Source organism: Mycteria americana, chromosome 2, assembly GCF_035582795.1.
Source record: "Mycteria americana isolate JAX WOST 10 ecotype Jacksonville Zoo and Gardens chromosome 2, USCA_MyAme_1.0, whole genome shotgun sequence".
Classification (NCBI taxonomy): Eukaryota; Metazoa; Chordata; class Aves; order Ciconiiformes; family Ciconiidae; genus Mycteria; species Mycteria americana.
This window is the reverse complement of record NC_134366.1, coordinates 157719785-157744161: the sequence shown is the minus strand read 5'-3', so window position 1 is coordinate 157744161 and position 24377 is coordinate 157719785. Positions and strand designations below refer to the sequence as shown.

At 34.7% G+C, this 24377-nt stretch overlaps 1 protein-coding gene across 1 annotated transcript in view; it reads left to right on the top strand.

Moving 5' to 3' along the window:
* Window positions 1–24377, top strand: part of CSMD3 (CUB and Sushi multiple domains 3) — a 774333-nt gene that overhangs the window by 348292 nt on the left and 401664 nt on the right. The window contains exons 12-13 of the mRNA XM_075495159.1: window positions 12943–13046; window positions 18434–18546. Of these exons, the coding sequence (XP_075351274.1) occupies window positions 12943–13046; window positions 18434–18546 (217 nt within the window). The remainder of the gene's footprint in view (window positions 1–12942; window positions 13047–18433; window positions 18547–24377) is intronic.

The window sequence follows — 24377 nt, the reverse complement described above, 5'->3', positions numbered from 1 at the left end:
CATGAACTGCTCCAGTGTGGGTCCTTCCCATGTGGTGCAGTCCTTCAGGAGCAGACTGCTCCAGCATGGGCCCCCACAGGGTCAGAGGCCCTACTAGGAGCCTGCTCCAGTAGGGGCTCTCTACGGGGTCACAGCTTCCTTCAGGACACATCCACCTGCTCCGGCGTGGGGTCCTCCATGGGCTGCAGGGTGGATATCTGCTCCACTGCAGACCTCCATGGGCTGCAGGGGGACAACCTGCGTCACCACGGTCTTCTCCACAGGCTGCAGGGGAATCTCTGCTCCGCCGCCTGGAGCACCTCCTCCTCCTCTTTCTTCTCTGACCTTGGTGTCTGCAGGGTTGTTTCTCTCACATTTTCTCACTCCTCTCCTTCAGCTGCTGTTGTGCAGCATTTTTTACCCTTTCTTAAATATGTTATCACGGAGGCACTACCAACATCACTGATTTTCTCATCTTTGGCCAGTGGCGGGTCCATCTTGGAGCCACCTGAAACTGGCTCTTTCCAACATGGGGGCAGCTCCTGATCAGTTCTCACAGAAGCCACCCCTGCAGTCCCTCCCTGCTACCAAAACCTTGCCATGTAAACCCAATACATATTCACAAATGAAACTGAAGGTGATGCTTGCAGGTACATCTGCTGAAACTTAAGTCACTAATAGCACTCCTGTGTTTCTGTCCCCTTCAGGATGTGTAGCTGCTCATCAGGTTAGGCTGACATCAGTTAGTGACCGCTGTGTTTTCTTTTGGAGCCGACGGCTTACTGATGATGAAAAAGGGCAGACTTCTATGCTGCATGCAAGGGTATCCCTTTTGGCTAACTACTGAATGGAAGAACAGAAGCAGGGGCAAGTTGATTAGAAGTCCTCAGCCCCTTGCTATGATTGCACTCATCTTTCTATATCAGAACAATGATTATTTTATTTTTCAACTCTGACAGCGAGCTTAGTTTTATGAGGGAAGGATGATCATGATTTTTTCATGGTTGTTTTATAGATTGGTTGATTTTTTTCTTGCTTATACCTATTACTATTTATTCATAATGGTGTTGGCAAGTCATACTTTTTTAGGCTATCTGGAGCATCGTCTCCCTATCTGTGGAAGTAAAAAAAGAAGTCTTCAGGGCAAAAGGCACAAAAAGTTCCAGGATTTTCCTAACACATCTCCTTGGAAAGTAGTAAAATGGACTGATGGGTTTTCCTGCAAAAATAGCTTTGAAAAAGTAGAAAATAGAACTCACGGAACATTATGTATTGAAAGTTAATTTAAATACAGTATTTTAAGACTACTTTTGTTTTCTTTAGAAATATTCTTAGATTTGAGTCTTACTCTAATATGCTTTTGCTAACTCTGCTGTTTGATCTTTTAGTCTCATCTCTTTTTATTTATTATTTACTGGGATGATGTTATTAATTAAGTATATTTCACCTGCTTCATAACATCAGAAGCTTAACTAAATTGCTATAAAAACCTTTTAACCTTAAGATCGATGTTATCAAAGAGACATAGCATTAAGTGCTCAAATACCACTAAAAATCAGTGAGGAAATGAATTCCAAATATAACAAATCTTTCTGGAAAAAAACTCCCTATTAATTGAAAGTACAAATCCCTCTATTAGGAGAAAGAAAAAGACCAGAACACTTGAAGCTCTTATTGCTGTTCAAACTTACACTTATCTGGGAGTGACATCGATCCATAATTTTCTCAAAGTAACATTGGAGAATGTTTTTCTAAGATATATGAAACATATTCAAAAGGCTAGATTAGACAGGAGGAACCAAAGTTGAGAGTTTGGAATATTAACAGTTGTCTGATCTGAATGGGCAGGTACTGTGTTTTGCCACTGTAAAAATGATGTTACTGAGAAAAATAATTCCAAATGTTCTCATTTGTTGCCTCATAGCCTTGGTATATCTGGTGAATATACAGGTCAAAACCAGACCTATGTTGTGAGTTTAAATGCCGTAGGGGTTAGGTGGTGTATACTTATGATTGTATGGATCACAGTTTCAAAGTTGGGAAATCCATTTATATTGTGTTTTGGAACTAGTCTTAAACCTCATCAATCATTTACATGCTTCTGTGAGGAAGCCCACAAATGTCAATGGACCTATTAGAGTGGGTCCAGAGGAGGGCCACAAAAGTGATCAGAGTGCTGGAACACCTCTGCTGTGAAGAAAGGCTGAGAGAGTTAGGATCATTCAGCCTGGAGAAGAGAAGGCTCCAGGGAAACCTTATTGTGACATTTCATCATGTAAAGGGGGATTATAAGAAAGATGGAGAAAAACTTTTTACCAAGGCCTGTAGTAAGAGGACAAAGGGTAATGGTTTTAAACTGAAAGAGGGTAGACTTAGATTGGTTATAAGGAACAAATTTTTTACAATGATGGTGGTGAGGACAGGTTGCCCAGAGAAGTTGTAGATGCCCCATCACTGGAAGTGTTCAAGGTCAGGTTGGATGAGGCTTTGAAAACATCATCTAGTGAATGATGTCCCTGCCCATGGCACGGAGTGCTGGACTAGATGATCTTCAAAGGTCCCTTCCAACCCAAACCATTCTATGATTCTATGATTAGTACTTATATTTATAAAGTACTTATGTATATGCATTTTAAGGATTTTACGCTTAATTCAATATTTATGCATGTCTTTTAAAAAAAAAACCTGCAAACCAAACCTGCTTTATTGACTTTTGTAAACTTCAATTTATTGGCATTTTGGTCTCTGGTATAGAACTTTTTGTTGAATATTAATGTTTAGAGACATTTCAAAACTGTTTTCTCCTTTTTGTTTACAGCTGGCCTTGTTGCCATTCTGAATTTTGACAGCCTAAGAAAACAAAAGTGATCTTAGGTTTGCTATGCCCAACTTCCTAATATGGATATACATTTCTTTTTAACCACATAGCCATGTGTTTCTGTAGCGCATCTTCTCTCACCTTACTCTAAAATCTACCATTCCTTTCATTTATTCCTCATGCTACTATATCAAATGCTGCCCAGGCAGGGAATTGTGTTCAGCTAGATGTAATAGGAAATAATTAGCATGTTGTTCTCAATAGTCATCCCTGTCTTCTTCACAACTGCAATAAAGAAATCGTGGAGGGACAATTTTATGGAAGAGAGAAACTTTATGTAGATCAGTGTCATCCAACTTTAGTCAACAGAAGGTTAGTTGCCATAGGTGGTAGACTTTATTTTAAACTCTCCCTCCAGTTAATGAAGAGATATTAGTTTCATTAGAGGTACAAATCCTAATATACTGATTAATTATTTATCCTAAGAGGAATGTCCAAAATAGGCAAGATTAATTGCTCTCCAAATAGATTATCTGTAGAAAAGCACTAGGTGTGAAGCTTGTAACTTATAATTTTTGAGCAGACGCCTAATTTTTAGTTGATTCAATTTTCACAGAATCACAGAATGGTTGAGGTTAGAAGGGACCTCTCGTCCAACCCCCTGCTCAAGATGGGCCACCTGGAGACAGTTGCCCAGGACTATGTGCAGATGGCTTTTTAATATCTCCAAGGGGGAAGACCCCACAACTGCTCTGGGCAACCTGTGCCAGTGCTCGGTCACCCTCACAGTAAAAAACTGTTTCCTGATGTTCAGACAGAGCCTCTTGTGTTTCAGTTTGTGCCCATTGCCTCTGGTCCTGTCCCATCAGTGAAAAGAGCCTGGCTTCATCCTCTTTGCACCCTTGCTTCAGATATTTATATACATTTATAAGATCCTCTATGAGCCTTCTGTTCTCTAGGCTGAACAGTCTCAGCTCTCTCAGTGTTTCCTCATAGGAGAGATGCTTGAGTCCCTTCATCATTTTTGCGGCCCTTTGTTGGACTCTCTCCAGTATGTCCAAGTCTCTCTTGTACTGGACACCACATCCAGATGTGTCTCACCACAGCTGAGCCAAGGGTAAGGATCAGCTCCGTCAACCTGATGACAATACTTTTTCTAATGCAGCTGAGGATACCATTCACCTTCTTTGTAGCAAGGCCACATTGTTGGCTCATGTTCAACCTGGTGTCCACCAGGACCCCCTGGTACACTTCTGCAAAGCTGCTTTCCAGCTGGGTGGCCCTCAGCATATCCTGGTGCATGGGGTTATTCCTCCCTGGGGGCTGGACTTTGCAATTCCCCTTGTTGAGCTTCATGAGGTTCCTGTTGTTCTATTTCTCCAGCCTGTTGAGGTCCCTCTGGATGGCAGCATGACCCTCTGGCATATCAGCCACTGCTCCTGGTTTGGTGTTGTGGCAAACTTGCAGAGGGTACACTCTGCCCCATCATCCAGATCACCACTGAAGATGTTGAACAAGACTGGTCCCAGTATTGACCCCTGAGATACCCCACCAGTTACTGGCCTCCAACTAGAATTTGTGCTACTAAACACCACCCTCTGGGCCCAGACTTTCATCCAGTTTTCAATCAACCTCACTGTCTGTTCACCCAGCCCATACATCAACAACTCATCTATGAATATCTTATGGGAGACAATGTCAAAGTCCCACGTGAAGCCAAGGTAGACAATATCCACTGCTCTCCTCTCATCTACCAGGCTAGTCATTTCATCACAGAAGTTTATAAAAGTTGATCAATCATGACTTCCCCTTGGTGAAGCCATGCTGACTACTCCTGATGATTTTCTTGTCCTTAATGTTCCTGGAAATGGTTTCCAGGATTAGCTGCTCCATGGTAGTATTAATGTTAAATAAAATTATACCTCAGTATAAATATTTTAAATAAAATTATACCTCAGTCTTATAATAAATGATGGATTCAATATATTTTCTTACTGAAACTGTTCTTCTATAATCAAATATATAATAACACAATTATTTTGATGGAGGGACCTGTGATTCTGTGGGAAATTATGGAGGTAAAGCCTATCAATCAGACAGCAGAATTTCATTAGCTTATACCATCAGATATAAATGCACATCATTTACTTACTCTACAGACATTGTCAGCACAAAAGCAATTAACCATCCTGAGGGCATATGAGGACACACAGATATAAACAGGATTTATTTTCTTCTCCTTGCCTAGTTTCACTTCTACCAGAGAAGGCAAACAGAGAATTCCTTCTGATTGATGAGCAAAGGGGAGGCATGACATTATCAGCAGCCTATAGGTGTTTTTTTTCTAGAGTTAAGTGAAAACTGATGAAAGTAGCTATCTTATGGATATGTTTCAGTGGGGTGGATTTCTTGCTGTTTCTAGTATGTTTGGACCATGTATACCGTGTTTTTTTGCAAGATAATATTTGCAGAAATAGATTTCTTTGTAGATTACTAATAGGTGTTCTGGCACTAAGAGAGGTGGCCAGAATTTCCAAGTCCAACCTTTCCCTTTCTTGTTGTACAAATGCCATTCCCACACCATGTTAAAGTCAGTTACTAACCAGTCATTTCCTTCAGTGTCTAGATCAAAAAATGTATCTTCTTTTCTAGAAGCTTAATAAAAATGAGTGAAATTAACTTAATTTTATGTACAACCACTAGTAATTTTTAGAGGTATAATGAGACAGCATTTGCAAAGGTTAAGGTATTTGATTTGAGAAAATACGGCAAAATCCTATCTGAAATAACTGCTTAGAGGTAAAAAAAAAACCAAACCCACAACACAATATACTGGTTCACAAGATAAAAGTTATATAATAATTTGTATTGTTGGGAACATGATAAACATTTATGATTATCATCAACATTAATTTATAATAAACATTCATGATTTATTTGCATTCCTTTATTTCCCTTTGTGGATGCTATATTGATAGTTGAATTAAATTGTGTAATTATTATTTATTTTTGTTTCTTTGTAGAAGGCCTTATTTACAAGATAATTTCTTTTTTGTAGAATACTTATTTTTATTGGGGCTGCATAAGTTGATTAAATGTTGAGACTGTATTCCTCTGATTAATCAGTCTCAGGAACTCTTCTTGTGAGTGCAATCCAACACAATACAGGTCATACTTCTATGCAAACAGAAAACAGTAACATGAAAAATATAACCTCTTCATGCTGTTATTTTAATGTGCTGTCCTTCCATTTTAAGACTTTCCAATAGTATTTGTTCTCAGGATAGGGAAGGACTATACATTTGTTTTCAATTATTGTGGCCCCAAAGTAAATCATTCTAAATGACCTTTATAAATAACTGATTGCAGGATTAGCCTCTACGGAAAATTGATATTTAGCATTAGTATTGGAGTTAAAAAAACCCAACAAACCAGAACAAAACAAAAGCCCCTTTTAAAGAACCACATGAAAACAATTACATGATGTGTTTACCAATGACTCTGCAAAGCAGAATGCATCTGCTATCTGTAGGATTGAGATTACTGGCATTAGCATATAGTACTCCAGTACTACCATTGGCATATAGTACTCCAGGATAACCTCATCTGGTCTTCAGCTGCTTTCCCAATAGAGCACAATTCTCCTGAAGATCCTCTATCTGCCAGGTTTGTATGGATCTTTTGGCTGCTTTACAGCATCTCAGATGGTACTACTTAAATATATTTATGTGAGTGAATTCCATTTTAGATGTCCAAAGTGTAGACATCCATATATAAAAGCCTAGTCTCACTTTATAGTCAAGGAAGAGAAATAGGTACTCCTAAGCTGTGGTTGATCTAGTGTGTTACCCACCTTTTGATGAAATAGATTACACTCTAGACAGGTTTTTCACTGGTTATGAAGAAGCCTACATCAAATATAGATGTTTGAACTGTAGATGTCTACAGTTAAGTGTGATGAATCCTATTGCCAACAAATGGACTCAACAATATAGAAGGAACTTTCCAGTCCAGCTAGTGAGTATTTATCGTCTGCAATTGTCTTATAGCTTTATGTGCCACCTGCTTTTTTCTATAAATCTCCAAGTTTTCTCTCTCTTTTTCTTCCACCTCTCCCCCTTTTCTCATGCCTCTGATACTCAAAGATTAAATTAAATTTGAAAGGACAGAAGTTCTTCATAATTAGGCTGTTTCATTTTGGGTTGTGTTTTGTCCATGTAATAGGTGACTACCAAAGAGCCAATTGAACTATTGTTATGCTACAAAGCTGCTAGCAGTTCTTGGATATTTTGAATCATTGAATTATATGCAATGTGCAGCAAAATAGTACATAATAATATTGCATTATTTTTTGGCATTATTATCCTTGGCAGAATGTTTTAATTCAAATTTGTTCCTTACTATTAATATTATCTAGGATATAGCTCATTTAAGCTATATCTTAGCTTAATTTTTAAGCACTCTTTCTTAGGAGAAAAGATTCATAACATCTAGAAACTTCATCATCATCATTTTACTGGTAAAATGTCAAATTTTATGGAGTGAAAACATTACATCTGAAAATATTTTTAGAGTTACATTTGCATTGGAAGCCTTAGGATAACAGATGCACATATGGAAATACATACAACTTTAAATCTTTACATTTCCCCTTCAAAAGCAGTTCTGCAGCACATATACTTGCTTCTGTTACACTCTATTCTGCTTTGTATGTTTTGAAATTTTAAAAAGTTGAGTACTTCACCTGGAACACTACTTTCCTTGGAAAATCTTTGGGGAGCTAGTTCTATCAGGAATTAGACACACAGTCATATCAAACTATTGTCTGGAAAGATTGCTGTCTGGAACACATCCTCCTATGTGTGTTCTCTCTCTGAAGAGTTGTAGGAAGTTCTCAAGTTAGCCATTAACTTTTCAATACAGTCTTCTCCTGTGTTACTTCTGAGCTGGATAACAGGCTCGGTTTTGCCCAAGGAGTGGGTTCCAAAGGGTATATTCCAAGGCACAGGAAGGAGGTACTTCTACTGAAATTTGTTAGAAATTAGATCTCTGCTGCCATTTCTTCCTTTGGAAAAGTGCTTGCAAAATTATTAGAGACCAAAGTAGACCATCATAATTTTCAGAAAGTTATTTTTCAAATAGGACTTCTTTTTTTTCTGTATAGCTTGGATAATAATCATTAGTATTACCGTCTCTTTTGTTTATTTGTTTCTGGGTTTATAAATTTAATATAATTCAGCAATTATAAATTGTTTATTGCTTCTGGGTTTATAAATAGCAAAAGCAGACCAGGATGTAGGAAGACCATTGCCTTCCTTTTAGCTACTTCCGTATTTATTTGAATGAATAAAGAGTGCACAGCTCAGCATATTTCATTGTAAATACATTTGTTGTTTATATATATGTGTGTATATGGAGGAAGAGGAAAGAAAAGATTCCTTTTTCCTGACAGTAGTGTCTAGGGACATGTTTAATAATATCCAAAATATGATTAGTCTCTATCAGGATAGTTAGAGTAGTCTGCTGCCTGCTGGATACATCACAAAAGCTACTATAAAGGTACTTAATTTCAGGGACTACTGCATATCTGTTTCTGAAAAAGAAGAGGATAGTAATTTTTATATTGCTTAATTTTAAGTAAAAATATTCATCTCAGTTCTGAAGCCATACAGATACATATCTAATATCATAAGTTGACTTATAATGTGTGAAATGATGGATCATGACTATGGTGGTAAACTGTCCCAACTGGAATTCTGTATCTTTGAAATTTCCCTCTTGTGCGTGCCTTCCAGAACCCGCTTTTGATAGTATCAATCATCCTCCTATCCAGAATCTTGTAGTTCAGGCAAATAATTGGTGAAATATTTTTGTTCATAGTATTGTTCCCTGAAAGTATACCTGACCATTTGAAAAAATTTTGTGGTCCCTCCGCACTTTTTTTTTTTTTCCCCAATGAGATTGTGGGGCGGAGCATAAATACAATAAATACGTAAATACATTTTAAACATGATCACTGTTTATATGGATCAGTAAAAACAACGGATCTTATCTCATTTATATTAATGATGATTATATCTTGCTCTGGGAAACTGGAAAAAAGACTTTACTTGAATTTACAGATCAAGAATATGTGTCCCTGTGCTTCTGATTACTGTGCATCTACTAATCAGATTAATAGCACAATTTAGTAATGCTAATCTGGTTTAAGAATATGTAGAATACAGTAATAAATCAGCACAGTTTTCCCTAAAGTGTTTATTCTTACAAACAATAGCAGACTAAAATGTAGAATTACCTTGAGGTTTTACTCTAATGTTAAACTGATTCAAGGATGCCACCTACCTTTGGTCTGCCATTTACAGCTTTTTCAGAAAAACAAAAAAAGTCAAAATGATAGATGACTGGTAAAACCAGAATTTTTGGGAAGTTTATTACAAACCTTTAAGTTATTTACTCTTACCTAAATCTCAGTTTTCATTTTGAAAGGTTCCAGGATGCTCAACTTTAAATGCTGATATCATCAAAACACCTTTTCAGTATTCTGAAGGGAATAATTAATATAATGAGCACTGCCAAATCCAGCCGTCTTTGGTTCTGATCAAACTAAATCTGACATTGTAAAACAAGGAGTCTGAAAATATGTCTTATCACTAAGATTACTTATTTTTTTGCCATTCAGGCATATTTGCAAAGATTTAAAGTACATTTTGTATTGTACATTGTGTGCTTTGCATGTCAAAGATAAACAGCAGAGGAGGAATTTCCAAAAAATATACACAGTTGTTTTTCACAGTTATAACACATAAATGCTTGTGCACTACATAGGTAGTAAATGAGTTTTTGTTACAACTGCCTCTTGCATGTTGGATATTGACAGCTCTGCTGTTGCTATATGTTACTCTTGCTCCATTTGTGCAAATTCCCTTAAAATTAAATGTCTTCAAGTTTCAGTCGACAAGCATATTTGCCAAATAAATGGCAAGTTTACATTGCCAAATCCAAAGTTTGTACTGTAAATCAGCTCAAGTGTATTATGTTAAACCTAAGTTGAAATGGGTTGTTTATTAGTAGGTTACATACAGTTGCTAGTTTACCCTTTAATAATCTGGAGTTATGAAATATTTCATTTGTACTATAACATGTCTGGTGTAGTTATTCGTAGCTGTTTCTAACCCTCTTCCAGCAGAGGTATGCATGGTATGCAAAATGATTTACTGGCTCAAGCAATCATATTTTACTTTTTCCTGTACATCAAATATGAACCTGTTTGGTGGTTACTGTTTCTGGTTTTGTTTTACTGCTGGTAGTTTTGTACAAAGTTACAACATTTTCTAATTTTCAGTCGATCTAGAAACTTTTAAGAGGAAATCATGGCAATAACAACTGCAAGAATAAGATTATCACATTAACATTCCAAATTTAGCCAGTTACTATGATATAATATTTTCTTTCTTAATATATTCTTAGGTTGTGAAAGTTATTAATGACTTCATTGCTACTTCTTGTGTTAAAAATGTAACTGTTTCACAGAATATGATACAGGCCAGATGTAGATGAACGTATGCATCTGTGGCTTTATACAAGTACACTTTTCAAAGTCATACCTTTCCCATTATCACAGTTTTAGGTGAGTTACAAAGAGAGTGGGCCAGAAATCTTTTAATAAAACATGCTTCTTTGAAAAATGTTAATGCGGAAAAACCAAATAATAAAATTTTTTTGCATGTACATCTATTTTGATTAAAAATAAAAAAACTTTCTTTATCTCAGAAAAGAATTTCAGATTGCAGAAGAATGAGAGATTACATCAGAGCAGCCAATAACCTGATAGATCACAACAGAATCATCAATAATTTGGGGATTCACCAGAGACTAGTGGATTCAAGCCAATGCCTATGATTTGAGCAAAAAAATTAAATTTAGTTATTTTTTCATCTTCCACGGTATTCCCTAATGAGTCAGATGTTTTTCATGGAGTTCTCTTACTTTTTTATTTGTGAGCATTGTTAAAAAATAATGATAAAGACCTTACATTTCTCCAGTGAAATTAAGGAAATATTTTGAACCTTAATCATATGGGTAAAGATATGTATTTTCTTTCTGGTCACCCCTAATTAAAAAAAATGTATCTTTAAACACTTGTAAAGGAACTTATATTTTCCTTAACCTCTGTCCTCTCCTCTGCAATGAAATATGCAGTTTGGAATATTGTTGATTTTGCTAAAGAAAAGCTGTTTTAGCTTTCTGACACTGCTTATAAAGACAAGTACTTCAAGTACAAAAAGACAGATGTTTTGTATCAGTTTGGGGGTACTCAATTAATATAAGATATCTGGAAGGATATTAATTTTAAAAAAATTATTACTGTTGCACATACCAAGAAATATATGATAATAAGATTAGATTTCTTCTTGTGTTTAATGGAAAACAGGATTAGGATTTTGGTGGATGAACTAATTATGCAATTTTTCTTAACGTCTTGGATTTCTTGTTATTATGAATAAAAAATTAAGTTTTCGATGCTGTAGCACTTAAGTGTTGATATTATTGCAAAATGTATTTTACTGTTAATAAGTGAAATATACTTTCAACTTGAATTCAATACTAGTATTATTTGCCCAGAAACTCCCATGTTTTATTGTGGAGCCTTTGTCCTGCTCTGATGTAACTGCACATCTAATTGCACATAATTTAAATGTGGACCAAAAAAGAAGACACTTTTCTTTTTTCTTTTTTTTTTTTTAAATAGTGAATGGAATGTATGTCAGCCTTAAATCTAGTTATGGATTTCAGTTTAAATTCTTATGTCTAGTCTTACAAATTTTGTGGCTAGAACAACTCAAACTATCCAGAATAATTTTTTTTACACTAAGAAGATTAAGAAGATTTATGTGTGGTTTAGTCTGCCTTACTCAGACAATTAGACCAAATCAGCTACTTGCCTACACCATTTTCCATGTCTTCTCCATCTGGGCCCTCTTAACTCTCTGTACTTCACTGTATTCCCTGGGGTATAATGCTCAATCTCTCTCTCTCTCTGTACTGTTCTCAGTGTACAGTGAACTAGGCTGTTCCTCAGTGTACTTACGTTCCCGTTTACACCTGTAAAGAAAAGTGTTTCTCCTCCCTTCAGAACAAATTACAATCCTTGAAACATACATAAGTTTCTCCAGCTTGCCTGTACTGGCTTTTGTTCATAGAAACATGTCCTTCTTCTATCAATTACTAAAACCGCAGTGTAACAGACTAATATGGGTTTTCAAGGATATGATATTAATCCATCAGAATGGCATCCACAAACACTCTCAGTTCTCAATTATAGCAATAATTAAAGAACATTTATTACAGACAAAAGTATTAAAAATTCCTACGCATAAGTATTCTGTCATTTTTATCTATATGAAAATTTGAGGAACTTCTATTATTTTCATAAAGATAGAGTTAGCATGATTAATTCATGGGTAGAAACAATATGCTTTATTTTCTTTTCTAATAATATGGTTGATTTTTTCTCTAAGTGAAAAACGCATTGTATTCTTAAAATGGAGCTAAAATTTTTATCCTTCAGCATTAAATATGCATACTGTGATTTAAATTACAGAATATAAAAAATGCCCATGTTTCTGATAGTTGCATTTTACTGAGGTTCATGAAATAAGAAAATTACTTTTACCTTTTATGCAGCTTTATCCTACTTGAGCCAGATTATAGATGTCAGGAGTAAATTATGTTCTTCACCTTCACTGCATTTACTCCAGTGAAGTACAATTATTCAGTTGTTATTTGTAGACATTTGTATTGCGTGAAGTGCAATTAGTTATATTGCTCTTTGAATATATCTTAATCAAAATGTAACACAATTATTCAGAACTGTATTAAACATGTAACAGCTACATAAATAAGTGAAATGACGGTGCTTTGAGGAGGTCAGCAGAGTGATGACACCTTAAAGTTATTATAATTCATATTTCATGAACCAAACCTGTTAACTTCAGCATATTTTACAATAAATTATTGTAATTACATGTAATTATTAATTGGAAAATCTCTTTTATTTACACTGCTGAAAAGCTTATTTACAGGCTCATCTCTCAGGTACATGTCTTCATTTCTAAAATATATTTACTTATTTCATTTCCTAGGTTATTCAGATAAATTTTGAAGAATTTGATCTGGAGATTGGCTATGACACACTGACAATTGGTGATGGAGGAGAAGTGGGTGATCCTAAAACTGTGCTTCAAGTGTAAGGCTTTTGCATGGAAAATTTGTATGCATTACAGAATATCATTAATGTGTTTTTTGGTGAGAGTAAATAGTGATTAGAATCAGGTAAATCTCAACAAAATCTTACTGGGTTTTTAAAATTACTGAAAGTGACAGTTTAAATACATCATTATATGTTTACTGTTCTGAAGTCAGAAACAGATGAGCTAGACAGCAGAAAGGAAAAAGATAAACTAAAATCAGAAATTTTAAAAGACATAGTCTGTACATTCACATATAGACATGTAAATTTTTAGGGCCTATTGTGCTCCCTTTGAGTTCTCAAATTAAAAGTGTGTAAGAACATAATTGAAAATAGATAAATGGATGACTTATGCATAAACTTTTACAATCCCCTAGCCAGTTTAGGATGACAAAAGATGTACTATAGGACCTTGATGTTTAAGTGCTTATTGACTATTGTAGATAACTCAAAAATGAGTTAGTATAGTGAAGAAAACTACTACAGAGAAAATCTGAGTAGGATATTACCTAAACTGTATTTGATTACAAATCAGACAGCACTGAGTATTAAATAAGATTTTTATCATCCATTAGCATTCTTCTGGAATGCGTGAGCCCGGATATATATATATATAGAGAGAGATATATATACCTAACAATGATCGATTAACTTCAGAATCCATGTTTCTTAGATGCTTAACTTGTGATTATAACTGGTCTTATAATAATAACAACAGTCTAAAAAAGACAAATTCAGAATCTTATTCCTTAATTTGTAGAATTTCAAAGATACCAGTATAATCCAATGATTCTGTTTATTCCCCAGTCATTTGAAAATATGCAGAACGCTGTAATTAGGTATTACTTGTAGTCTGTTATTTTATGTAGCTCCAATTCCATTCTGAGTAAGTAATTCAATGTTTTGCGGGAGAAATGAAGGCCCCTTAAAATACATTTTATTTATTTTTTTCAAATCTGACTCAATTTTATGAAAAAAATAACAAAAATATTATTTATTACTTAGAAGCCATATTTTACCCATAAGAGATTGTCTGCTATTTAGAAAAGAGTTTTGGAAAAGTCCAAAGAATATTTAACTGTTATTTTAAAATTAACTGGCCTCTCAGTAAGTACCTTATGTTATCATCAGTTCAAATAAGTTACAAGTTTAAAACACAGATTAGAACTGAAGCAGATGTGATAAATGTTTAGTACAAAATGTATTTAATCAAAATGCAAAAGAATGGCAAAATTAGGATTCCTTAGAATGATATTCCCTGCATTCTATTTAATGGAAATGTATTCATACTATTTTTATATATTGTAGCTTTTCATTATTCATCATAAGGATGATATCAAGAATTTGTTTGGTTTGAATACTCTAAAACCTATGTTTACCTTTTTTTCTTTCCTAATTTCATCTCATTGAAATTATTAATTGCAAAACTTCAAGCAGAAAATACAGTTGTTTCAAGATTTGCAGATTTTCACCATGAATTCCCCCTTAGATTTATCCTTCAGAGGATAGACTATCTGACCTTCTATTTTTAATTGGTTTTGTAATCGTTCTATACCTTCTTATCAATGAGAAGACCAGGATATGGCCAGGTATTTCAGGTGCAATTACTTTAGGATAGTGCAAAGTTTCTTTAATGGATTGTAGATGTGCTAATTGTTACTAATAATAGCTTTGAGAAGTGGGGAAGTACTGTAATTTCTATTTTAGAAACAGTAACAGTACCAAGCCTTCAAAATATATTTCTGATAATGCTGGAATTCAATTTCAGATATTCTTAGATCCCTAAACTATATCGACTATCCTCTCATGTGGAAAGAGTATTTATTAAGTACCAATTCACCAGGTAGAAAGAGTATTTATTAAGTACCAATTCACCAGGTCTTATTAACATTTAACTAAAGTATTGTTTTTCATTGGTACCTGAATTACAGTAACACATTGAGGCACAGTACAATGATATTTAAATTTTTGAGCAATGTAGTAAAGCAGTCTGTCCAGATTTTATTTCATTAAAGATGTTAGTATTTTATACAAGTATGTCTGATGATGAGACCTATGTTGTGGAGAAATGATGAAATTACAGGATTAAACTTGTCATGAATATAAAGGAATTCTGAGTCATTTTCTTTAATAAAAGAGTTAATTAGAATTGTCAAGTGCTAACATATAATAAGAGAATCTGTTCTGTAAATAACTAGGTAAATAATTTTAAAGAATTTTTACTGTGAGGATCCTGGAAAAGCAAAAAATCCACCAATTAATTTGTGGAGGTTTAATATGAAATAACATTGTATAATCAGCCACATATATATTATTTTTGTTTACCAGTGGAATGATCACTGATTATTCTGTGATCAGAAGTATCAATGTTGAAGTCATTAGGATTAAAATGTTTAAAAAAAATTACATGGAAGATGGAACATAATTGAGTACTGTAAAAAACTTGTAAATCTTTTCTCCTGTGAGCCATGCAGAATTTGTCCGAGATATGATTCATAGTAAATAAATCAGCTATTGTATGATTTAATTTTGGATTTTAAATTTTAAAATAATTATCTTTCCTCCAACAAATTGCTGAAGAACATTGGTTTGAATATGTCTGGTTTACGTGTAAATGATGTGAAAACATTTACCTTCCAATTTATCAAAGTTAATCAGGAAACCTATCCAAGTGTTTAATCCACTAGTTTTACAGGGCACTGCTAGATAGGAAGGTTCAGAACCAAAAACTGAATTTAAGTAGCATTTAGATAGAATTATGGTTCCTAAATTGAGAATTGGAGTCCTGATAATTCCTGCTGTGCTGGTGCTAATCACAGAAGTAGCTAAACTCCAAAGCCATTTCAGCACTTGCTATTAAGTTTCCCTGGGTGCCTATAATTCTGTGCCTATATAAATGCACCCAGCAACATGACAGACTGCTCCAGGCTAGTGAGCCTTGCACCTAAGTGAACTTAAATCTGAATAGAGTACATTTTTTGTGTGTTTGACAAGATGACTAAGATGAAGGCATTCTTAGTGCTTTCCTGTGTTACTAAGACCTTTGCAAGATGGAGCAGTGTTATTACCAAGGGATAGAGGGGAAGAAGGAAAAGAAATGGTGGGTCCTTCATACATCAGTCACAGCACTTTTTCAGGATGTTTGGGAGTCCGCTTTCAGCAGCTTGGTCTGATACTTGCTGCAGGTGACTCAATGTAATACACATCCGCGCACTGGTTCCTGTAACATGCATTTGGAAAATCCAGTGCACGAGGCTCATTCTTACTCTTTTAGTATGCTTGCTATGTTGGGTGTACAGGTATCCAATCTCCCATATTACAGATCATCAGATGGGAAAATAGAGAGTAGCAGATGGGAAGGAGAGTGTTGCAATATTCTGAATATCCTCTAATCTAGTCTTCAGTGTACTCTCTCAGGGGGAATGTATGTCACTATGTCAGTATGTGGGAGGGGTAGTTCCGCAGCCCTAGAGGAAGAGGTGGAAAACATACCCTGCTGAGTGTTGTAACTGTTAAGCTCTTTAATAAAAAGGGAGGCATCATAATCACATCCATCCATTTCTGCTGTTGACAGTATTCACTGCTCAGCTTTTGAAAGGGAAGGTGTAAGAACCTGCTTCCAGGAGAGGAATCTAGGTAATGAATCCAGGGTAGAGGAAGTCACATAAACCCCAGGAGGAAAGAAAGGATAATTTATAACTGCAGAATTTCATTATTATCTTAAATAGCTTCCTTCACATAATGCTGCTTTTTCTGGATCTTATTGCTCTCTGGCCCCAGAGTCTTCCCAAATATTGTACAGGGATCCCTAAGCACTTCAAAAAGAGCAACAAGTGATTTCTGTGTTCTGTTGATTGATTCTTATTTTAAAAAATGCATTTTCAAATGGCATTTTTTCTCCATGTACTATTTAATTGAAAAATATTGTTTCTGAAAACTGGATATATTTTTAAAAAAAGTATTTATAATTGAATTCAGAAAATAGAAATTATAAAAATTTTGATGGCTGTTTATCATAGGAATTATTCTCTCTGACACAACAAAGAGATTAATATTCCCAATGGCTTTAATATTTCCAAAATGTACTGTCAGTCACCAGCAACAATTACAAAACTCTGTTAGCCATTACATCAGTGTTGTTTCTGAGGAACATCCTGTTAATCTATTAATTTGGCAAAGACTGAACTCACTGAAGACACTTTCCCTTAGTGCAGGAATGAGCAGTTAGTATATTATTTTGGCCAGGCATTTACTTGTTCAATTCTGGCAAGAGTCTTTGGAGTAGTTCCATCTGTGAACACAGATGTGGGACATAGACATGAATTTCTCCCACAGCAGAGTATTTCATACAGAAACAAGCTAAAAAAGCCCAGAGGAGAGAACTAAAATTAACTGCAAAATATATTTAAAATAGTCCATTAGAAGTTTCAGCTAGCTTTAAAGAATGGTTAGAACTACAAAAAACAAACTAACAGTTTTCACTCTTTCACAGTCTTGTGCTGGCGATCCATTTTACAAGAATGGAAAATGTTTTGGTACTTTCCACCATTCTATTTTAGCTGATAAACTCTTACCAAATTTGAGACAAAGTTTTTGGAAAAAAAATGCAATATAACATAAAACTGCAGCTTTCACAACATTTCCTTTTTGCTATCACACTATTTCATGCAAACAATATGAAAAGTAAAAGAAAAAGAAAAAAGAAATACCAAGTTCAGTCCTTTCTAATTAATCAACATCCTGTAACATTAGGAGGTTTTAAAGTTCTGACATCTGGTATTTTTGTTAATGAAAGAATGAATGTCAGCTGAGTCTGTCAGGCACATTCTTCCTTTGTTGTGGTAAAGGTAATAAGGGGAGGTGAGAGAGTGCAGGGAACACATAGAACTTCATCATAGTATTGCTATTTAAGCATAACAACTTCCTCTCAGATATGCAACGTGTGTATTCCAAAGTGGGTAATTGTATACCAAAGAAATACTTTTTCAGAAGGATAAATGCAGTGTCTCATTATGGGCTTCTAGTGCCATTTGATAGGCCCGCATGGCACACAGGACTGCCAGATAAGGTTGAGGATTAGGAGATGATGCATGTCTTTCTGGACCAGCAACTGAAAGTGAGATGAAATATTTCAGTACAACACGAGAAGAAGTTGTTTGTATTTATAGACCGCTATCAAATCTGCAGTTGCTGGAACCTTGAGAGCTGTATTGGCTAACCATCCAGTAGATAACTGATTCAGTATGAGCTGAATACAATGAATTCAAAAACAAAAACCATAAAAAATACTTAATAGTTATTTAGATTCCTTACAAAGCAAACAAAAAAAGATATCTAGTTACTGAATACTTAATGGCTTTACAGATTTTTTTTTCTATCTATAGGTTAACTGGGAGCTTTGTACCAGACTTAATTGTGAGCATGAGCAATCAGATGTGGTTGCACCTTCAAACGGATGAAAGTGTGGGCTCAATTGGTTTCAAGGTTAACTACAAAGGTAACAATACGTTATTGGAAGTGAATTTAATGGTGTACCAAAAATTAAGCCAATATAATGAAATTTTTTTCTTTCATATCGGGGGATGCATTCTATTTTAAGTTCTGTCAGTTTTAAAAACAAAAAAAAATGCTGTCTTGAAAAAAATACAAAAAATAAACCTGCTCTCTTTAAAGGTCTTATGTCAGATGAAACTGCACACTTTTTATGTGGTGTGTTCTTACAGCAGATGATTTTTGGGATATAGTTTCACATTTATTTTCTGTTATTTCCTGTTGAAATATATTAAAATGAAATAATTACATGATTATTTAAAGCTAAATGCATAAAGGAAATTAATATTTCCTACATTCTTTTGAAAATTAATTATGCCTACCATAACAGAAAAAAAACCACTGCAAGCAAAGAATTGGAATTACATATGAGTTTGGGGCCAAGACAAACTTGCCTAATAATATTGTTCTTTATGGTCTTAAAATGTGAGGGATCTATAATGTATAATATAAAACAGCTGTTGCTATTTGATGCTTCTGGGAGAACATACAGTTTTCATATAACATGAACAGCAGAATCAACCAAAAACTTAAGAATAACATATATATACATATGCACTTCTGTATTATTACAGAATTAGTTATATTCATTATTTTTATATTAGCTTTAACATAGCTGCATGTATTTCTTGCAACAAATTCTTAAATTGCATGGTTTCTGCCTACCGCGAAAACCAGATAATAGAAAGCATGATTAGTCATCAAAATTATTCATCAAAAGGGGAGAGAGGAAAGGCAAAAGTTAAACCAACAACTGTGCATATTAGAAATTGAGCTGATATTGTTGAGGATGGGCAGATGGAGTGAATAAGCGTATTGGAAGTAAACCTGCACAGTGTGACTTGCTGTTTTTTTCTGTCCATAACTTTCCTTTGGCTGTTCATGTGTATTAAGCTCTATAGTGGTATGGCATGAGTGTGCTTGTGCAGTCTAGATATTCAGATCTAGTGGACTAAGAAAGATCTTACTACTTTGTTGTATGGTAGTTATTAAGACCTAGGATTTCCACATTCCAGCTGTTGAAAGGGGCAAGAGAAATTATTAGTACAAACAAGTTTAAGAATTTGTTAATATAGCAAACCTTGAACCATAGCTAAGTGGAAAAGGAAGCTTTTTAGATCTGAACTTGAAATAATTCGCAGAATTCGAAATAATTTGCACAGCTCAAGTAGTTGTTTCCTTTATTTACAGGATTCTTTTCTAGTAAAATTAATTTTACTTGCAACAATTTTAGTTTGCAGAAGGCAGAGGATTATTGTCTAGTGTCTTACAATGTACCACTATGTCTTGTTTTATTCATGAGTTACAGTTATTCTTAGAAGTTCTTTAAGAATAAAATTAATTGCATACGAATAGGTAGAAGGGGACAGAAAGGGTGAACATTCACAATCTCATCTCCACATAATCAGTTTTGTGATTGCACACCTAGTTATCGAGACTGTATTTCTCTCTTGCCCTACACTGATACTTTACACTAGCTCATTAAATAGCATTTGAGTGCATCAAGCATTCAATGGATAGGCACTGTATGGTGGGGGTTTTTTTTGTTTTATTTTGGTTTTTTTCCCCCAATCTAGAATATGGGTTAAATTTTTTTATATCCGTTGCCTTTGCTTTGATCCCTGAGAGGATATATTCGTTGGAGGGGAGGCAGGTTTGGGGGATTGCTACTTTTTTTGTTGGTTTTTCTTTGTGTTTATGTCCTTTCTGTTAATGATGGTAGGCTCTGAAAAGAGACATCTACATGGGTAGTATTTTGGATAAGTGGCTGTTTTGCAATTAAAGTTTTGGAACTTATGAATTAGAAGTTGAGAGAAAGTTCAATGAGGTAAACTGAGTAATTGAGTTAGAACAGTGTGTTCAGGGCTATGACATATCACTGACTTCTTTACTAGAATCAAAAAATTGCAAAGACGTTTCTCTCAAAAATGTTCATAATTACTTAAGAGAATTGTGATTTCTGGGAGTCAGGGTCAGAGGACTTTTTAGTTTGACTATATGAATTATTAAGAATGTATGCCCAACTTGCTTGTATTTCTCTTTAATGGACTAGATCAAATTCTATTCCTATAACTTGTCCCTTCCACCTCACAATTTCCACTGTCCCTTCAGATGCCTAACTATGGCTGATACTGTATCTATTTATATATATTATATATTTAGATCTTTTAAGTTTCTGCTTACATAAAAGGTGCAACTACATTAGCATTTTAGATTAGATCCAGCAGTGTGATTTTTGAACTGAATCTTCTTCTGATCATTCCCACTCCCCTTGCTTTAGTTTTCATCACAGAGCAATCCTGAAAGGCACAAATTACATTCCATTGAGTTAATTCATAAGATGCACTTGAATAGCATTCCTCATTTTCCAGCTTCTAATGGGCATTTATCAGGATCTGATAAAGCTTGTCCAAAGTAAAACCACTAAAACGCAATGAAATTCTCATAGATAGTATGGATACTGTATCTTCTATTTCACTCTACAGACTTGCTTATATCAGAGTTAATTATTTGATAATGTACTCGATAACAGTACTTGCTAATAGCTAAATTAATTTCCCACTAAAATGTTTTGATGCCTAAATATCTGCTTCTATGCATCCTGAGACTCAACTAACTACAGAGGTAGTGGAGATGTGTGTGCCTTGTCCCATCAAAATTCATAAAGACATTCTTCAATCTAGTTGACATTTAGGTCTGAGTCTGGCAGGCAATTTCAAGAATATAGATTGATCCAAGTCCTACATGGAATATGACAGGAGGAACAGAAGGTTGTGGGATGTCATTATCCAGTGCCCTTTACCCATTTTCCCCCAAAATGGTATACTTGCTCAAGGTGTGAGATAGAAGGTCACATCCTTTCTGACTGGAATAGAATTGAATATGCCATATCATTTGTAATGATAGAAATAGACAAGTGACTTTTTAAATACCTCTGCATTCTCTAATTTAGTAAGTTTTCATCTGAAGAATTCTTTTAAATTTATGTTATTAGAGGAACTGGCAGGTCTCTTTTATATATCTGCCATTTGAGAGAATCTAGTAAGTCTTTGTAAAATAATAAAAATCTTTGTCTTCCTCTAGATTAAGATGTTGCATATGGATTTATTTTATGCTTTTAATAGCTAGATCCCATTATAATTATTTAAATATAAAATAGAGATTTAAACATTGGAGAGAGTATTTTAAAGTAAATAATTTGTTGTTGTTTTTTTGAAATTCCTTTTCCAGTATCCCATAAAATAAAACTACTTAGGCAGGTAGAACAATAAATACCAGGAATGGGCAGGACAGAAATACAAGCACTGCCTCATTAGAAGTACATTTTACCTGTTACCTCTCTGTTGTGTAAGCTGTTTTCTTTTCATGTTTCACATGTATGTGTGGATTTTTTTTAATGTGAAAACATGGAATATTTAGCAGTCTGGAATTGTAAGTGCATTATTTCCAACTCATAATTTTGGGGATTATTTGTAAACCATAGTCCTTCCTTTAGATATGAGATCAGGCTGTGGTGCTTGTATAATTACCAAATAAAACAAATAAGTAATGGATTCTTTTTAGGCTTCCCAAATCAGTGCTATGAAAGGAAACTACAAATTAATAGTTATTACTGATGACAAGTTGCATGAATACTTTGCACCATTCAGTATTTCAGGAAATGGTGCCATATTGTCACAGTAGCACTTCTATTTCCAAAGCCATGGTGAAGAGAAAAGAAGTTTCTATCTCAACAGTAGTGGAGAAACAATCTCCAACATATTTAAACACTGGAACTGAATGGACTTCATATGTAATTGAGGAAAAAACAGCTGCACAAAATACAAGACAAACTGATAAAACTGTGGCATAGCCTTCAAAGACTAGAAACCCATTTTTGTAAGATCATAAGTTATTCAAGAATTGTGACTTTATTTCATTTTGCAAAAACTGATTGAGAATCTAGCAGTGGAATAATATAGTTATTGGAAAATTATACATAAGAACTCTAACTGCAATAGCTTTCATATGTAATAGCTTCCTTTTGTAACTTTGGATATATGTGAAAGTATAAATTAAATAAAAAATATGCCTTATACATTTTTTATAATAAACTTTTTATCACAGAATTTGTGGGGTTAAAGAATAAAGTAAATAATTATGGTGTAAACTGATAGGAAAAATTATTTTAAGGAATGAAATTAGTAATGTAAACATATAGTACAAAACCATCCTATATTAGTATAGTATAGGCAAGCTGAACTTCTGTTTAGGTCAGATTTGAGTTCTCTGAAACAGAGGAAACTATCCTCATGGCAGTTCTGTTGGGTCCTGATATCACACCCTCAGTTTCTGGACAGTGGCCAGATCTGAGGGATATTTTTTCTTTTGTTGTGTCTTTGTTTTATTTTTCTCCAAATAACTGGCTACACACTAATAAAACCTCTTAAATTGGTAGGTTTTCCTGATAGCCATGCCTCCTATCAGGACCAAATCTGTATGATTTTGTTAGTTAACTATGATAATACATCAGACATACTCTAATTTTAATTGCATAAGAAAATAAAGTTGAAGAAGGTTACTTTGACTGGTGATAAGTTTTGGAAGAGACTTGTCTAAGATGCCAAGCTAGATAAGAGTATAGGTAAAAAGTGAATTTGAATCAAAGTAGATTTGCTTATTCAATTTTCTGCATCGATGATCTAATGTTAGGATATGGGATTTACACTCTGATACCCAGTATTTCAAAAGATTTCTTTTTGCTTAAAGCGTAAGGACGAGAGGAAATGGCCTCAAGTTGCACCAGGGGAGGTTTAGACTGGATATTAGGAAATTTTACTTCACTGAAAGGGTTATCAAGCCTTGGAACAGGCTGCCCAGGGAAGTGGATGAGTCGCCATCCCTGGAGGTATTTAAAAGACGTTTGGATGAGGTGCTTAGGGACATGGTGTAGTGGTGGTCTTGGTAGTGTTAGGTTTACAGTGGGACTCAATGATCTTAAAGGTCTTTTCCAACCTATACAATTCTGTGTGGTTCTGTGTGATTCTGTGTAACTTTCATCTTGCTTCAACCAATGTGACTTGTGTTCCTGAGTGCTTGGGGTACTATTGCAGCCTGGGGTAGCCTTCTGGCGTTTGTGATCTGCATTTCATCCTGTTTTCCTAGCAGTAAGCACTGAGTTGCAGACACATCTGAGGTTTTTCGTCACAGATGGCACAGAGATGTTTTTCCATGACTAACTGCTCAACAGCACTTGCTTTTCTGTTGGTGACAGAACACTGAATGATCTTAATTAGGTAGATAGTTTAATCCAGTGTTAGTCCTCTAACTATGTCTGGAAACATGTATTTTGGAAGTATGTGCAAAGTAAGATACATTTGCCATAATACGGGCTTCAGGAAGGTCTCATCTCAACAAGTTATGAGAGTACCTTATCCATGAAACATATATCTTCATGCCCATTCTACTAAGAAAAATATAGCTTTAATTCTTATTGTTCATATTATAGACTAATTTTTAAAAAACTTAAATTACTGAACTCAGTGAGATGGTGGACAGTTTCATTCTGTAATTTCGGTTTTCACAAGACAGGTGATTTTTCTGTTTGTTTGTTAAATACTACCTAATCCTTCTCTTATGAGGAAGGGGGAAGTGAAACTTTTTGTACTTTCTGTGCTTCAAAATCAGGAATTAAATCTCTATCACACTTCTCCTTTCTGAACTGTTCAGTCTTATCCATTTCAGTTTATATTCTCTTGTATTTTCACTCCTCTGATGATTTATGTTGCCTTCATACCC